The sequence below is a fragment of the Eublepharis macularius genome, chromosome 13 (assembly GCF_028583425.1).
Source record: "Eublepharis macularius isolate TG4126 chromosome 13, MPM_Emac_v1.0, whole genome shotgun sequence".
Classification (NCBI taxonomy): Eukaryota; Metazoa; Chordata; class Lepidosauria; order Squamata; family Eublepharidae; genus Eublepharis; species Eublepharis macularius.
Genome location: NC_072802.1, coordinates 52,781,711 through 52,798,787, shown reverse-complemented (window position 1 = coordinate 52,798,787; position 17,077 = coordinate 52,781,711). Strand labels below are relative to the sequence as shown.

General features: G+C 43.6%; 2 protein-coding genes across 2 annotated transcripts in view; both read right to left on the bottom strand.

The window, feature by feature from the left end:
• DTX1 (deltex E3 ubiquitin ligase 1) overlaps nucleotides 1-15,246 on the bottom strand; it is a 68,171-nt gene extending 52,925 nt beyond the window's left edge. Inside the window, exon 1 of the mRNA XM_054996384.1 lies at nucleotides 14,988-15,246. Within this exon, the coding sequence (XP_054852359.1) occupies nucleotides 14,988-15,246 (259 nt within the window). The remainder of the gene's footprint in view (nucleotides 1-14,987) is intronic.
• Nucleotides 10,230-14,325, bottom strand: LOC129341291 (40S ribosomal protein S27-like). The gene is given in 3 exon segments (XM_054996413.1): nucleotides 10,230-10,343; nucleotides 10,345-10,508; nucleotides 14,289-14,325. Coding segments are annotated over 3 exon segments (315 nt in total).
• Nucleotides 15,247-17,077: the final 1,831 nt, after the last annotated feature.

The following is a 17,077-nucleotide window of genomic DNA, read 5'->3' as shown; positions in this document are numbered from 1 at the left end:
AATAAGAAAGAGGTCAATAAAGAATTAATAGCGACATATTTGGAGAAAATGAAGCTCCCAGTAATTTCGGAAGCGTGGAGAGACAGACTGAACAATGAAGTAACGGATGAGGAAATAAAAATGGCAACACAATCAACAAATTTGGGAAAGGCACCAGGGCCAGATGGACTTACAGCTAAATTTTATAAGACAATGGCCAATGAACTGGTACCATTCCTAAAAGAAGTGATCAATGGAGTATTAAAGGATCAACAGATTCCAGATACCTGGAAGGAGGCCAACATTTCACTGATCCCTAAAGAGGGCCAAGATCCGACTAATGTGAAAAATTACAGGCCTATATCCTTACTTAACAATGACTACAAAATCTTTGCGAAGATACTGGCAGAGAGAGTGAAGGGGTGGCTTTCGGAAATTATTGAAGAGGAACAAGCAGGTTTTTTACCTGGTAGGCAAATCAGAGACAATTTAAGGACAGTGATTAATGCTATTGAGTATTATGATAAGCGTTGTGACAAAGAGGTTGGTTTCTTCTTTGTTGATGCAGAGAAAGTGTTTGACAACTTGAACTGGGACTTTATGTTTGCCACTATGGAAAAGCTACAAATGGGAGAAAAATTCATAAGAGCAGTTAAAGAAATTTATAGAGACCAGAATGCAGCAATTGTGGTCAATGACGAGACCACCAAGAAATTGACTATAAGTAAAGGAACAAGACAAGGTTGCCCGTTGTCTCCGCTGCTATTCATTTTGGTACTGGAGATTTTGATGATACAAATACGACAAGATGAAGAAATCCGCGGAATAAAAATAAAGGACTTTTCCTATAAAATTAGAGCATTTGCGGACGACATAATGTTAATTGTGGAAGATCCAATGGAGAATATGCCAAAATTGATAGAGAAGATTAAAGAGTTTGGAGATCTGGCAGGGTTTTATATCAACAAAAAGAAGTCAAAGATATTATGTAAAAATATGACTAAGCAAAAACAACAACTGTTAATGGAAATAATGGATTGTGAAGTAACAACTAAGGTGAAATATTTGGGAATTGAACTGACTGCAAAGAATATAGATCTATTCAAAAACAATTATGAAAAATTATGGACTCAGATTGAGCAAAATTTGATCAAATGGAATAGATTGAATTTGTCATGGCTGGGAAGGATTGCAGCAGTTAAAATGAATGTGTTACCAAGAGTAATGTTTTTGTTACAGACAATACCAATTATCCGAGACTCTAAGCAATTTGAAAAATGGCAGAGGAAAATATCAGATTTTGTTTGGGCAGGCAAGAAGCCTCGAGTGAAAATGAAAGTTTTACAAGATGCAAAGCAAAGAGGCGGAATGCAACTACCCAATTTAAGACTTTACTATGACGCAATTTGCCTAGTGTGGCTGAAAGATTGGATGACGTTGAAGAATAAGAAATTATTGGCCCTAGAGGGATACAAAAAAATATTTGGATGGCATGTATACCTATGGTATGACAAAGTAAAAGTGAACTCTATGTTCCTACACCATTATATACGGAAAAGCCTATATGCAACCTGGAAGAAGTATAGAGACTTCCTACAAGAAGGAACCCCCATGTGGGTAGTTCCATATGAAGTAATAGATCCGAGAGCTGTCTATACTGAGCAACAGTGTTTAACATATAAGGAGATAACCCGAATAGAATCTTCTAAACTTAAAATAAAGACGCAGGACAAGTTATCTCCCAATTACGATTGGTTCCAGTACAGGCAGATCAGAGATCTCTACAATTCGGATTGTGCAAAGGGAGGCATAAGAACAGAGAATTCGGAACTAGAGCAGACACTTTTGAAAGAGGATAAGAAGGAAATTTCCAAGGTATATCAAGTACTGTTGAAATGGTATACTGAAGATGAAATAGTCAAAGTACAAATGGTGAAGTGGGCCATAAATTTTAATAAAGAGATAACAATGGAGGCATGGGAATACTTGTGGAAAAACACAATGAGGATTACAATGTGTACTAATATCAAAGAGAACATTTACAAAATGATCTATCGTTGGTACATGACACCAAAGAAGATTGCGCTAGGGAATTTGAACACTTCTAATAAATGCTGGAAATGTAAAAAACATGAGGGCTCTCTGTATCATATGTGGTGGACGTGTGAGGTAGCCAGGCAGTACTGGGGAGAAATAATAAAAGTAATAAGTGAGATTCTACAATTTCAAATTAATAAGAACCCAGAACTCCTGCTACTGAACTTGGGAATGGAGAACATTCCAGCCCAACATAGAACATTGTTATTTTACATGACAGCAGCGGCCAGACTTTTGTATGCGCAAAAATGGAAAGTACAAGAAGTGCCAACTATTGAGGATTGGACTTACAAATTGCTGTATATGGCTGAAATGGACAAAATGACAAGAAAATTGAGAAATCTGGACCCAGGACAGTTCAACACAGATTGGGGGAAGCTGAAGCAATATGTGCTGAAGAAATGGGAGGTGGGAAGAGAACTGTGGCAGTTCGAGAATTACTGAAATATGACGAAATGTAGAGGGGGGTGACTTTACCGGAGGGTAGAGAGAGAAATGAAAATGTCTAAGCAGCTATTTTGTTAGATTGTTATATATAGAAAAACATATAGAATATGGATAGAAAATAATTAACTATAAGGACCGACTAATTAATAAGGTTTCTGGTATAAACGTGTAACATGTTAAACTGAATAAGTCTACCTGAAGAAATATATGGATCAAATTGATTGATAACTTTTGATGATAGTTATATAAAGTAATATACGGGATATAAGTCAAATTGGTTGACTTATATAAATGTATGGGTTATATGGTATAAGGCTTATAGAAATATCTGAAACCAGGAAACTACGAAATTATGTTAAAAAGGGACAAATTGTTTGTCTAATGTGGAAGAAGGGACTTAAAGATAAGATAAGGTATAGAGTATTAAAAATAGTTAAAGAATTATTGCTTAGATTAAAGGGAAAATACAGGTTTGTTAGATAGATGAATTTAAAATGAGTAAGAGAAAAGGGACAAAGGGTTGGAAAACTGTTGGAAGTCAAAAGAAAAGGGGGGAAAGGGAGGGGGTTAGAAATTGGGAAATGGGAATTGATTGTAATATGTAATTATATGATTCTAATTCCAATAAAAATTTTATTAAAAAAAAAAAAGAGAGAGTGTTCATATGGAAATACCTGCCCCATCATAACAGGGTGCTCTGCTTGGATCTTCCCAACAATTTCTGAAACATCTCAATGTTTTGTGAGTCGACCAGGCTCCCATATCAGACATTCTGTAAGCAGTTCCTTCCCTCATGGCAACCATTTTGTGGTGGCACCTCAAAATTCCAAAATGCCCCCAGCCTTAAGAAGGCTGAGGATGTCTCCTCCAAACTCTATACCCCACCAGCTCACATAATCTTAGGGCCAAACTGACAATACAGTACCCTCAGGGATGCCCCCATCATTTTGTAGAAGTGAGTTCCCCTTTTAAGTATGCTGTATGGCCTGATTCTGGTTGGGACCACCACAGCATGGGGGGAGGGGTTCCTGCCTTCCCCCCCATGCCATTTTTCCAAACTGAAACAGCACTGGGGGGCATTATTTGCCCATACTCCCCCTGGTGCCATATTGGGTCAGAAAAACAACATGGGTGGGAGGAGGCAGGAGTCTCTCCTCTCCCTGCGCTGTGGTGATCCTGACCAGAATCAGGCCCCAAGGCCCAGTTAAAAAGAGTTACCTGGTGGGAATGCACTCCAACAAAATGATGCCTGTCTCATCTAGTTTGGCCTTTAAGCCACAGGACGTTTTCTATCTAATACCATTAATTTTTTGTACAGCAAAGAGAAGTCCAATAAGGAAGAAATCGAGGGCATATTGAATTCACAAACTTCTAACAGTTTAATGATTATCCCCTCTTGCTGTGGAACTTTAGGAAATGTAATCACATGAGGAAGAGTTTGGGGACTATTTATAAATTATGGCTCACAGGATATAGGGGACAACAGTCATGGGGGCGATAGGGTATTGGTTACAACGGATCCTGATACAATTCCCTGTTCCATTCCATGACTGAAAGTGAATGGAAAATGTGATGGCCGGAAAAATATACAAGGCAATGGAAACCAGGTTTTTTTTTTCTCCACATGGAATTTGCGCTACTGGTACAGAAATTATAATGATACAGGCAACAACATTTAACTGAATACCTGGTTAGGCTAAAAAAATGCTGCCGATTCATCAGAATAATGGATTTTTTAAAATGTTTCTTTTAAAGAAGTAATAACAACCTGCCTTGGGTTCCAGTTATCTGGGAGAAAGGAATGTTTATAAATGTTTTACTACAAATATAATTTTTAAACTTCAAATGGCATCTTAGAAGAGGTTTCCCCCTTGTGTCTCACACAGGAGGGAATTCCTAAGGTGCTGGGCATGGGAGGGTTAACTCTTTACACACACAAACACATACACTGTTTTCCAAAATGCACAAATGCATCATTTGATAACCAAAGAAAGCTTGCTTTTTGCTTCACAACAATAGGTCTGACTCATGCACAAAAATCAATCCATAAATTAATTGGCTAAAACTCATACAATTAATCATCAGAACATAAGAGTGGCTGTGCTGGATCAGACCAATCCATCTAATCCAGCAACCTGTTTCTGGAGCCAAACATCACATTAAGATGGGGATCTGTAATCAGATTCCCCAGGTATGTAGTCTTTAAAAAACAGCAGCAGGAGGGTAAGGAGGAACATCAATATTGATCCGCGTTGCACTGCTGGCAAACGGGCTCTTTCCACTTATACCATTTCCACAATAAAAACTGCCCCCCTCCACAGCTGCTTTTAGCTATGGGAGAGGAAAAAAGACAGGAATTCTCTCTTACCTGTCTTTTTCTCTTCTGGGGAAAAACAAACCAAGGGAGGGCAGGTTTTGATAGAACGAGTTAACCCCCTCAGAATCACAGCCCCAATGCAGATCTTCCCCATATCCATCTACAGTTGCTTTTTAAGGCTAAATGACCCTTTATACTTTGAAAACAGCACCAAGGGAGTTGCTCCAGCACTACACAAATCCAGCTTCTGCCCCCAAGGCATAACAACAGGTTCTTCTGGAGGTTGATTCATGGAAGAAGAGAATGTAAGAGCAGCCCTAAGCTGGTCTACTCAGAATTTTACTCTGATCTGTTCAATGGGGCTTAGTCCCAGGAAAGTGTTCTTAGTGTCGCACTGAGTGCATGTTAGAAATGTGGTGGGACTGAGCATCCAAAGCAGGGTCATTGTTGAAATTATGCACTTGTCTATGCACCCTATTTCTAGTTGGATATTAACCACTTGTTAAACGTTTAAAAAAATATTTGTTCAAAATTAACACAAAATACAAACACAACATGTATAACATAACATATTTCATACTGCCAATTACAGAACAAAAGAGGTATTATAAATACTCTTATACATACAATTGTATACGGAAATACTTTCTCCACTCTTACCTTGTTATTCCAAAACATTATAAATACCTAACACACAATAAATATGAACACTAAAAATTATTTCTCTAGGGTTTCTGATGACACTTTAATTAATAAAGCAGCATTCTGCACACAGTGGAACCGTTCACTTTTCAAGACAGATTCTAACTTTTCCAGGGCTTTTTTTCTGGGAAAAGAGGTGGCGGAACTCAGTGGGTTGCCCTAGGAGAAAATGGTCACATGGCTGGTGGCCCTGCCCCCTGACCTCCAGACAGAGGGGAGTTTAGATTGCCCTCCGTGCCGCTGAGCAGCGCGAAGGGCAATCTAAACTCCCCTCTGTCTGGAGATCAGGGGGCGGGGCCACCAAGCAAGTTACTATTTTCAAGAGGTTCCGGAACTCCGTTCCACCGCGTTCCTGCTGGAAAAAAGCCCTGGACTTTTCCCATTTTGATGCTATTGCTAAATAAACACAAGACCAAATTGTACATGAGAAAGGAGGATGTGACTTTGTATATATCCCAACAGAATAACTTTTGGATCAAGGGGTATATTACACGCCATCATTTCATTAAATTGAATGACCAATTTCCAAAAGGGTAGAATTTCTGGACACTATGAAAAATGTTTTAAAAACCCCTCCTTGCTAAACTTTTGAAATTACTCCACTTTTTTCTCAAAGGTTCCTCAATGAGGTCTGAGAAGTAAAGCTTGTAAAATATGAGTGATATAATATCAGGGTATATCTACAAAAATAACTGTTGTTTAATCCACTTGGGGGTAGGATTTTTACAGCTACCAGAAGGCTATTTAATCTTTGACAACAATGAGAAATTAACATAGTTGTTCTTTCATGTTGGGTTTTTCTTATCATTTTCTTTCTATTTTTATTACTTAGATCATGTAACAATTAACATTTTATTTCTAAAACTTATATCCCTCTATTTAGCCCCAAAGAGTTTAAGAGGATAAAGCACTAAAACACAAATAATTTTTTAAAATCTTAAAATGTAGCATAAAATGCAAAATGGAACAAACCAGCCAGCCAGCTGAGCCCACTGATGACTACTGCTTTAAAATTTGCTCTCTGTTCTCACTCAAGACCTGTCTTTTAAAAAGATGTCTGGAAACATATCTCCCAAAGACCACAAGGGAAGCTAGCTTTCATCTCAGAGATTTCCAAGGAGGAACACTGAGGGATACCTGTCACTCACACTGCTATCCTTACAACAATGGTCTCCTCCAGGGCTTTTTTTCTGGGAAAAGAGGTGGTGGAACTCAGTGGGTTGCCAGCACAGGGGGCAACTCCTGGTGGGAGGTGGTGCCACTGGTACCACATGTGCATGCGCAAAGTGGGCGCACGCTCCCAGGCCCTCACAATGATGTCACTTTGGGTCAGCTGTAATGGGGAGGGGGGGGAGTTTTTTAAAGTTTAAATTGCCCTTGGCAAAAATGGTCACATGGCCGGTGGCCCTGCCCCCTGATCTCGAGACAGAGGGGAGTTTAGATTGCCCTCCATGCCCATTCCACCATGTTCCAGCTGAAAAAAAACCCTGGTCTCCTCCCTCAATGACTCAAGGCAGAAGGTTTCACAGTTGCAAAAAGCTTCATCCGCTTCATTTGATACAAAAATGAAGCTGTTAGATTACTATCCGAGACTGTGGCTGGCAACAAAGAACATATCACAACAATTTGGGGAAAAAACAGTGGCTGTCTTTTTGCTTCTAGGCCCAATTCAAGCCATTAATCATTTGTTTTAATCATTTGTTTTACGGACCAAAATAGGCTGGGACTTAGCCTTTTTCCATATTATTCTGCCTGACAACTAGAATAAGACATGTGCTCCTATCTGTAGAAGCATAAGGGAGTATGTCATCAGGATCCGGGTATTTTCTGTAATGGCCTCCCACTTATGGAGATTCATTGAATAACCCACCTTGCTTTCTGTGCCAGGGTAAAACATCCCTTTCCAACCACGCTTTTAACTGAGAGCTGTTTTTATTGATGTGGGTTTTTTTTTAATATACTCTTGCCTTTTTATTATATTATATTTTTATGACCATGAGCCGTCTTGTGAAGAGCTGGCAGTGTGGGGATATAATTTTTCAAAATAAATAAATTTGCTGTCTGCCGTATTCATTGACTCTGCTGTAGTCTGTTCTTCATTGTTTTCAACACCAAGAGGGTGGTTGTTCTTTGGCTTCAAGATACACTACAAAAAAAATTGTCTTACAATCTGTTTTCGAAAGAGCAAAATAAACATCAGCAGCTGTAGCCTGCGAAGTGGCAGACAGCACACCTCATGGGGCTTAAAGTTCATGCGCGTGTGTTTATATGCATGTGCAAAAGAGACATGGGGCATCCGCCTCCCATTTTTTTTTCCTGCTAGAGACCTAAGGAAGGGGGCTGAGACTGAACCTTGAAGAAAAACAATTCTAGCACCTCACACTAACAACATTTTAATTAGGCATACTCCATCAGGAAAAGCAGACAAAAAAGAGACAGTGATTTATCAGAGATATTTAAACAACCATACTACACCTGATATTTTTCCTCACAACTGTTGGTTTTTAAGCTGAGAAATTGCACCAGGGAGGGTGGTTTGTGACAAACAGCCAATCAGCATCTGCAAAGTCCCTTTGGGTTCCAAAAGGCAAACCTCAGCCTCCCCTCAGTTTTACCCTCAAGAAAAAACAGTACATTTGACAGCGACATTTTCAGGCCCCAAAGGCACCTGCATCCTGTTTTAGTATTTATACAGAATTTGCCTAAATGGGCCTCTCTGTACTAGGGAGGTATGTGAAATACTCAGATCCATTTCCTAAAACAAAAAGCAAGCAAGCAACTATATTCACCTTGCAATAATATGATACATAATGGTTACTTTATGAAAAATAACTCCTCCAAATGCTCTTAAAATGTCCCGCTTTTTTGGAATTTGATTTATGAGTGCACAATACTGCAAAACTGTGCTGTATGAAGTGTGCTGTATTTATTTCTTCCTCCAGGAAAATGTGGCGTATTGTCACTGGTTGTTGTGACACTGTTTTCCAAAAGCTGCAAAGCACTTGTGGCTGGATCCAGCATATTTATAGGTCATAGATCCAGAGGAGTTAGCCATGTTAGTCTGTAGTAGCAAAATAGTAAATGTAGCAAAAGCTCTCTTCGTCAGATGAATTTGAGGTCTACAAAAGAAGCCTTGGTCTAAGTATCCATTCTCTGAAATTAGGTTTGTGGGGGATCAGAATGGGGCCTTCCAGGCGCAGCACCACAGTTCGGTCTGTCTGCTTAGTAATAGTCATTCATTAGCTGGGTGACCTTGGGTCAGTCACAGCTTCTAGCTCTCTCAGCCCCACCCACCTGACAGGGTGATTATTGTTGTGGGGAAAATAATAACATACTTTGTAAACTGCTCTGAGTGGACGCTAAGTTATCCTGAAGGGCGGTATACAAATCGAATGTTGTTATACTAGTTATCAGGGCTTTTTTCTGGAAAAAGAGGTGGCAGAACTCAGTGGGTTGCCCTTGGAGAAAATGGTCACATGGCTGATGGCCCCGCCCCCTGATCTCCAGTCAGAGGGGAGTTTACATTGCCCTCCGCGCTGGAGCGGGGAGGGCAATCTAAACTCCCCTCTGTCTGGAGATCAGGGGGCGGGGCCACCAGCCATGTGACCATTTTCAAGAGGTTTTGGAACTCCGTTCCCCCGCGTTCCCCCTGAAAAAAAGCCCTGCTAGTTATAGAACTCTCTCTAAAGGGAAACCTGAGACAGCCATTTAATGGTTAACTATGACTTGAACTCTATTAAAGACATTTTAGTCAGTTAACTCCTTCCTCAGGGATATTCATCTGTCGCCTTCCATCACTGTCTTCTTCTAGCAGGTGCAGACTTCTTCCTTTGGTCTGGCATTCCCTCAGTGGCCCCTCCTTCCCGATTGCTGTTTCTGCGTCCTTACATGTGTATTTCAGTTTTTGGTTTTAACTGGGTTTGTGATCTTTCTTTTATAATGCTGTTTTTAATTTTTACCCACCTCTGAGCTCCTTATATCACAGAAAAGGCAGGATATAAATTTTGTAAGTGAATAAATAATTTAATTCTCTGAGTTTGCTTAATTGATTAATAGATATATAATTTTTTTCAGATTTAAACAACAGTTTTGAACAGCAAAAACAGTACTTTGTTTTTAGATGATGCACAGAGGTCTTACACTGCAGGCTAGGGGGATCCAACTTCAGTTTCTGACAATGCCCTGCTCGCTGAATAAGACTTGGGCCACTCACTTTCTCAGTCTCGCTCAGCTCACGACATTGTTGCCAGGATAAAATGGAGCACCAATTATGTATGCTGTCTTCTTGAATTCTTTGGGAAGGTGGAAGAAATTAGATAGAAAAAGGAGGGATGCCTCTAAGATGCCTGCCACAAATGGCTTTTCAAATGCTTACATCAAAACTAATTTAGCTTTAATAAATGCTGTATAAGAAGGGAGGAACACATTTTAATCCACCAAGATATTTTAATGTATTGAATTGAACCATTTTTATTTTATTTTAATCTAAAATTTATTGGATCAAATGGGTGATCTACAAGGAGGGCGATCTACCTTTCCTCCTCATATTCCATAGCTAGCAGCTGGAGCCTCAAGACAGAGTCACAGCCGCAGCCCATGTTCCTCGCATCCACTGATCAGCAGCGCTCCTGAGCCTTCAGCGCTTGAATCGGTGACTGTGTGCCTAGCCCCACCCATCCTGCTTAATTCAGTGTTGCTTTCGCCTGAAGGAGCACCCTTCTGTCAACCTGGCCTTTCCTCCAGTGGGCTGACACAGAACAGTTGAGCAGCAGACACAGAGAACCGCCGCCTGAACATGTCAGAAAAAACACCGTGGTGATTTTGCAGCAACCTGGACAGTTCATATCCGTCAAGTAAGAGTTAGGACTCTGAACCAAGTGCTTCTTCTTGTGCTTCCTCTTCTCCTCTTCAGGGAAGGGAAGCAGGAAAGAGCCAAAGCGGAAAGAGCAATCCAACCATTTATTAACTGAACGGTGCAGCCATGAAACGCTTGCTCAAGCCCCTGTAATACTGGATATTTGTAGGGACTAGCAGGGCTTTTTTTCAGGGTGAACGCGGGGGAATGGAGTTCCGGAACCTCTTGAAAATGGTCACATGGCTGGTGGCCCCGCCCCCTGATCTCCAGACAGAGGGGAGTTGAGATTGCCCTCCGTGCCGCTTGGCATTAAAGTCCCCTCTGTCTGGAGATCAGGAGGCGGGGCCACCAGCCATGTGACCATTTTCTCCGAGGGCAACCCACTAAGTTCCACCACCTCTTTTCCCAGAAAAAAAGCCCTGGGGACTGGGAAGGGCTTCCCTTGCTGTGCAGAAGAAATCCTCTGTGATTTCCCCCCCTCTTTTGATCTTTTGAGATCTTGTGATCTAAGCAAGCAGTCATGACTTGCTCAAGCTTTTATAGCCAGAGAGGAGGCTGAACTTGGGTCTCCAGCCTGCTACTCTCAGGTCACACCAAGCAATACCTTGATACAATATGCAGCCAAAATCTCCTGTGAGATGACAGAAATTAATTACAATTACTACAAGTCTTGACAGTTTTTGAGAGGAATGGTCTACTTTGAGGTGAAAGAGGTCATCATTACAACCGCTAAAGGAAAAAATAATTGAGCACTCCCCTCCCCCATTTTTAGAAAAGCTGGCTGTTTCCCTTGGAAAGCATTCGGCTCCAAGCACAGATGGAATTGTTCCAGTAAATTTGTGTACATCCAAAGAAGCTTCTTATTACCCAACATACTAATGCAGTGATATGAAGCTGAAGAGTGAGCATCTCCACCCAAAATGAGGATTGTAGAGACTCAAATGGCACTTGGGCTTCTATGTAGGGAGATCATTTCAACATACACCTTCATAGAGGGAAAATGCTCAGCAAGCTCAGGAGGAAGATGTGTAATGAGGCCATGTAACTGAGACAGCCTGGGGACTAACATGCCCAAATCAAAACACCCTAACTGGGGAAAGAGGCCTTTTGTGTAGTGGCACCATTGTGGAAGAGACATTCACTTGGCACTGCCCTATCTTTGATCGCCTCCAAAACAGGATCAAAAGGAAACATGATGCTGTAAATTTGTTGGAGCTGAACAGATGTGAGTGTGGATGGAAGATGTCCTGAAAACCCTATGGATACCACCTTGAGTTTGAGGATGGGTGAAAGGCAGGATATAAGCTTAGGACTCTGTCCCGCTGACTTTGTTTTGTTTACATCAAAAGACTGCCAGAATTCATCTGATCTGTCTGCTCTGCTGCTGATGGGAGCCTCCAGAGCATGGTGTAGTGGTTAGAGTATCGGATTAGGATCTGTGAGAAGCAGATGCTGCCATGAAAGATTAATGGGTGGCCTTGGGCCAGACACACACTCTAAAATGCCTCACAGGGTTGTTGTGAGGACAAAGTGGAGAAGGTGAGAATACTCACAGTCACTTTGGATTCCCCCTGGAGAGAAAAGTGGATTGTGAATGAAGTCAAATAAATATTTTGATTTATGCTGCTATTTCCAATTGGTCGTTTATCCTGAACTGCTGCTGCTATAGTGGCAATATTCTACTGCGCTATATCTATGGGGGCATCCAGCTTACTATCAAGTTTTTAATAACAAACCTATTATTAACTGCTGATGTAGTTTGGACGAAATACTGGGAAAAATCATCTGTGCCTACAATTCAAGAATAGTTCAATAAGATTTTGGACATTGCAAAGATACCTGCCATGTATCCAGGAGAAAGGTGGGTATATCAATATTTTAAATGAATAAATACAAACAAACTTATGGAAGCTTTTTTGAAAATACAGGAACTCTTCAGTTAATTTTCAACAAATATGGACTTCTTAATTGCTGGAATAGCTGTATGGAATATTTCAAAATAGAGTCATTTTCCTTCAATGACTTTATGGGTATTTCAGTTTGAAGAATAATACAATAAACATGGACAATAACAACAATATTGAATTGGATCCTATGAATTCGTTCTCCTAATAGTGTTGCTTTGCCATAGCACAGAAAGGCTTCACCTATTGCAAGAACCTCTGCCATGAGGAAACAAGCCGTGTACCAGGGAAACTCCCCCACTAATGGAACAGATATGCAGGACACAAGACATCTTTTATGGAAAGATGAGATACAAATATTTTAAAGTAAAGAAATCCTTTTCTCATGGGCCTGCCTGCCTGCCAAAGAACTTCTGAAGATAGGAGAGGTGAGGCTTAGAAAAAGTAGCAGCTTCCCTGCCGCCTCCTCGGCCCTTCAGGACAGTGGTGAGGTTTGAACCAGGAGCATTGGGATTTGCAGCTGTCTCTTAGCCACCTTGACAAGAGCTTTAAAACCCTAAAACCCCTATGATGAAAGGTCCAGCTTGTGACCCATCAGCCAGGGTAACAAGGGGGTCCTGAAATCTGATTTTGCTCCCCATCTCAAGAAGTTTGCTGGAATTGGGGAAGCCATGAGGTTGGAGCCGTGGGTCAATGGAGAGAGCCCTTGTTTTGTGGGGCAGAAGGTCCCAGGTTCAATCCTCAGCAACATGAATTCAAAGGAGTGGACAGCAGATGACATGAAAGACCCCTGGAAACCAACTGATCTGCTGCCAGTCAGTGGAGACAATGCTGACCTTAAAAGGTGAATAGTCTGAAGGCATCTTCAAGTGTTCGAGCCACAAATGAAAAGCACATTTGGACTGCTGAGTCATGACTTGTGGGAGCCTGGCTGGCACCGAGGGAAGCCCTGCCATTATCCCATCCCTTGCAGTGCCCTGAAAAATTATCAGCTTTCTCCATACTCTGGTATGGGCCCAACAGTTTGTGCTCGAGGGACCACAGCAGAGGCCTCTCTTGTGATCCCAGCACCTGGGAGGAGAACACAACAACAAAAGACCACGTTGATTTGGCCCAGTCCACAAGGGCAGATGACTGGGCTCTGCAGTGCCAGCTGCTGGAGTTCAAGGCTACTCCAGTGCTGTATGCTCAAGACAGTCATCCCTAATTGCTGAGGTGCGTGCGTGTGAACAGGAGACACTCTGCACATGCTCAGATCCACTCCAACATTTAATGCTGGCGCTGAAAACAGGTGATGAAGTTAAACCCTGGTGAGGTGGACAGATCACATTAACTCCTGCAGAGTTACATATTTTACAAGTTGGGAGGAGAGCGGCAAACACGGGGCAGAGAGACAGTGACAGTTGCAGCTGCTCTGTACACGGAGATGTACATAATTTTGAACTCAGCCTTTCTTTCCAGCAATCATAAAACCTAGAATCTTATTCTTTTTTAATTTTAAAAACAAGTTTTAGAGGAACATTACAGTGCAATCCTGAGCAGAATCATACCCTTCTCAGTCTACTGAAGTCAATGGGTTGAGAAGAATGTTAACTCTGATCCGGACAGCGCCGTTAATAACACAAACAACAACAGATGCATTTGTCAAAATGGGCTCTGGTCCATGAAAACTGATGCTACAATAAATCTGTTAGTCTTTAAGGTGCTTTGCTGTTTTTTTTTTAATTAAAGAAAATCTGGTTTTCCTTTTATTTTAGACTTTAATTTATGAATAGGAAAAGAAAGAGATACTAGTGTCCCTGATACGAAGTAAAACCCCTAGTGTTGCCCCCACAGATATCCCTGAATGCATTTTCAGTAACTGATTTCACAAAAGAGACGGCTGCCCTGGGCAGGGGCTTTCACGGAATGCCCACGCTTTGCTGGTTCAGTTCTGAGCACATGGAGATTGGCTGCAGTGGGGGAAAGAACAACATTCCCTGCTTACCCAGGAGAGAAGAGTCGCATTTGGCTCCCTCGCTCATGGCCTTCCAGTGCCAATTAAAATTTTAAATTTTGGAACATCCTTTAGTAAGAATCTTATCTCTAGTTTTACATTTTGATCTGCATCTTTTCCCGTTTTACATTTTTCATTGTTACCTTTTATGATTTCTTCTTCTTCTTGTGAGCCATTATCTGATGGGATGGTTTGAACTATAAATATCCTAACATCAACAAAAATACTAGCTCTCATGTTCTCCTGGGCAGACAGTATTTAAACAAATCCCAGAGTTAACCCCTACAAATTTTCATGTTAATGAGCTGAAACACAACTGCCTCCCACTTCAGCTATCAGGAGGTCTTCCAGCCCACACACCAGCTCAAGTTCCCAGCACGCAGACTTGAATGCCTGAGCTGGCTTACCCTCGCAGCAGATTCCCCCGTGATAGATGTTCTCCAAGAATTCAGAGTGCCATTATGGGACAGAATGAATCGAATGCTTCCCATAAAAGACCGTCCCTGCCTACAGAAATCTGGCATGTCAGGGATATTCATAATATGCTATTTTCCTCTGTGTTGCCAGAAATTTTCTCCCATGCAGTGAAAATTTAAGCAATGTACACCAAAGAGGATTATAAATCAAGAACAGTGCCCAAGAGGGATGCAGTTGCCTCCCTGCCATGCAAGCAACTGCACCTGTCCCTACCTGTGTCCTGACGGAACTGATGCATAGACTGCAGGTCAATGATGTAGGGAGACAGTTGTGCATCCACTTGCCCCAGAACCACACTCCCACGGGCATCCTCTTTCAGAACATTCTCGATGTGGTGGCACACAGCCGCTGTGTAGGGTCGCCAGCGCCCATGCTCGTTCAGCCACTCCCACACCACCACACGGGCCACATTATTGGGTGGGAAGCCCAGTCCATTGGCCAAGACCAGAGTCCCTGTGCCATGCCGTGCCATGGTGCCAGTTCCTGGCGAGGGGCACGGAAGAGTCAAGGCAGGCCAGGTCACCAGGCAGGTGTCCTCTCCATTGGTTCAGTAGCACCCATGGGGCTCGGACAACGTTCCCTCTTTCAGGGTGCTTTGGAAGGATGGCAACCTTTTCCACGCATCATGAGTCCAACAGGGAAATTCTAGCTTTTAGGGCTTGAGGAAGGCAAAGAAGAGAGACAGTTTCTCAATCATTTCAGGATGCAAGTAGCTCCACTGGCTTCATCCGTGGAGAGAGACAGAGTACACGAGTTGCTGGACCAACCAGTCTTTTAAGAAGAAAACAGGCTTTTGAGGCACGCCCGATTATTGTTCAGACTTTGAGGTTCAGAGCAAAAAATGCCTGCTAACCTCCCCCAAATGACAACGCCAACAAGAAGCTATTACATGTTCCAGATGTTACTTTCCTGGGGGGAAGAAAACAAAGCCCTGTTGCTGATGTGCTGGTATCTTCCTAATTGTAGGTGGAAGCCGGAAGAGGACATGTGAAATCCTCAGTGCTCCTGGATGTTGAATGGAGCGAAATGGGAAGGGAAGAGGGGGGAACCCATTTGTTTCCTTCAAGGCCTCCACAAAATCTCCCCCAAACCCTCATTCATTCTAGCCTGTCTTTCAAACAGTGCAGTTGCCGTTGCACACAAACCTCTGCAGCCCCACGGCCCGGCCTCTGGTTACTGAAACAAGGTTCAACTGCAGGCATCAGAAGTCCCACTGCAGAGGGGGGAGCGGCTGTCCAAGCTCTTGCAAGGAGAGGGGGCTCCCACGGCCTTGAAGGAGAGACCTGGGGAAAGGAAGCGGGGGCCAGGCAATCTGGAGTGGGTTCCTCAGCTCCAAGGGTCACACAGAGTATTCCAAGGCAGGACAGGTGGCAAGGGGGGGGTATTCCTGGAAGGCGATGCCAACAGAAGCGGGTCAAAAGGCCATTGAGGGATGCCAAGAGACGGGAGGTGCTGCTTGCATGGGAGCGCTCCTCTCCTCCCTTCTCACTACTGAGGCTCTGTCATCCGCGTTTTCCGCAGCCTGGCCCTGGTCCGGTCTGGTCCTTGGACTCCGCCTGATGCAGGGGCAGGAAAGAACGGCTGGAACGGCAAGAGGCGCAGATGAAGATGGATCTGAGCCAGCAAAGTCACTGCCGCCACCGCCACCCCGGCACCTCTTCGCTGCCGGGCGGCCGGCTTTGTCTGGCCACCCCCCTCCCCAAAAGGGACTCACCGCTGCTTTTGTGCAGGAGGAGGAAAACCCGCTTCAGCCCCCCTCCCCAACCCACCTCTCTTTTGGGCATCTTGGCTTGTCAGCTGGGGGAGGGTGGGATGCTACTCCCCCCGCCCCCCCCCCGGCCAAGGCTGCCTTCTCCCGGCTGCTGCAAGCGCCAGACACAAAAGGAGATGGCGAAGGACCGGGGCGGGGGGAGCCGCCGGGATCTCGGCCGAGCAGGTGAAGAAGGATGGGGGGGGGGAGGCGATTCGGCTCGCCGCTCTCCCTCTCCCCTTGCCGGGAGGGGCCCAGCCGACCCAGTCCTCCTACCTTCCTCGCCTTCGGGGCAGGGCAAGCGTTGGCGCTTCCCAGATCTTCCACCCCCCGGCTCGCGTAAGGGCGCCTCGGTTCGGAGAGATGTCAGGACAGCTTTGGGGGCGGAGAAGCGCGAAGGTCCCCCTCCGAGCAGGTGGGAGGGAGGGTGGGACGGAGAGAGGGGCTGCCCGATCCTGCTCCGTCCCGAGCCGCCCTCCCCCTCGATCCCTCCTCGCCTCGCCACCTACCGAAGCCCGCGCACCGCCTGGGAGCCGGGATGGCGCAGGCCGAA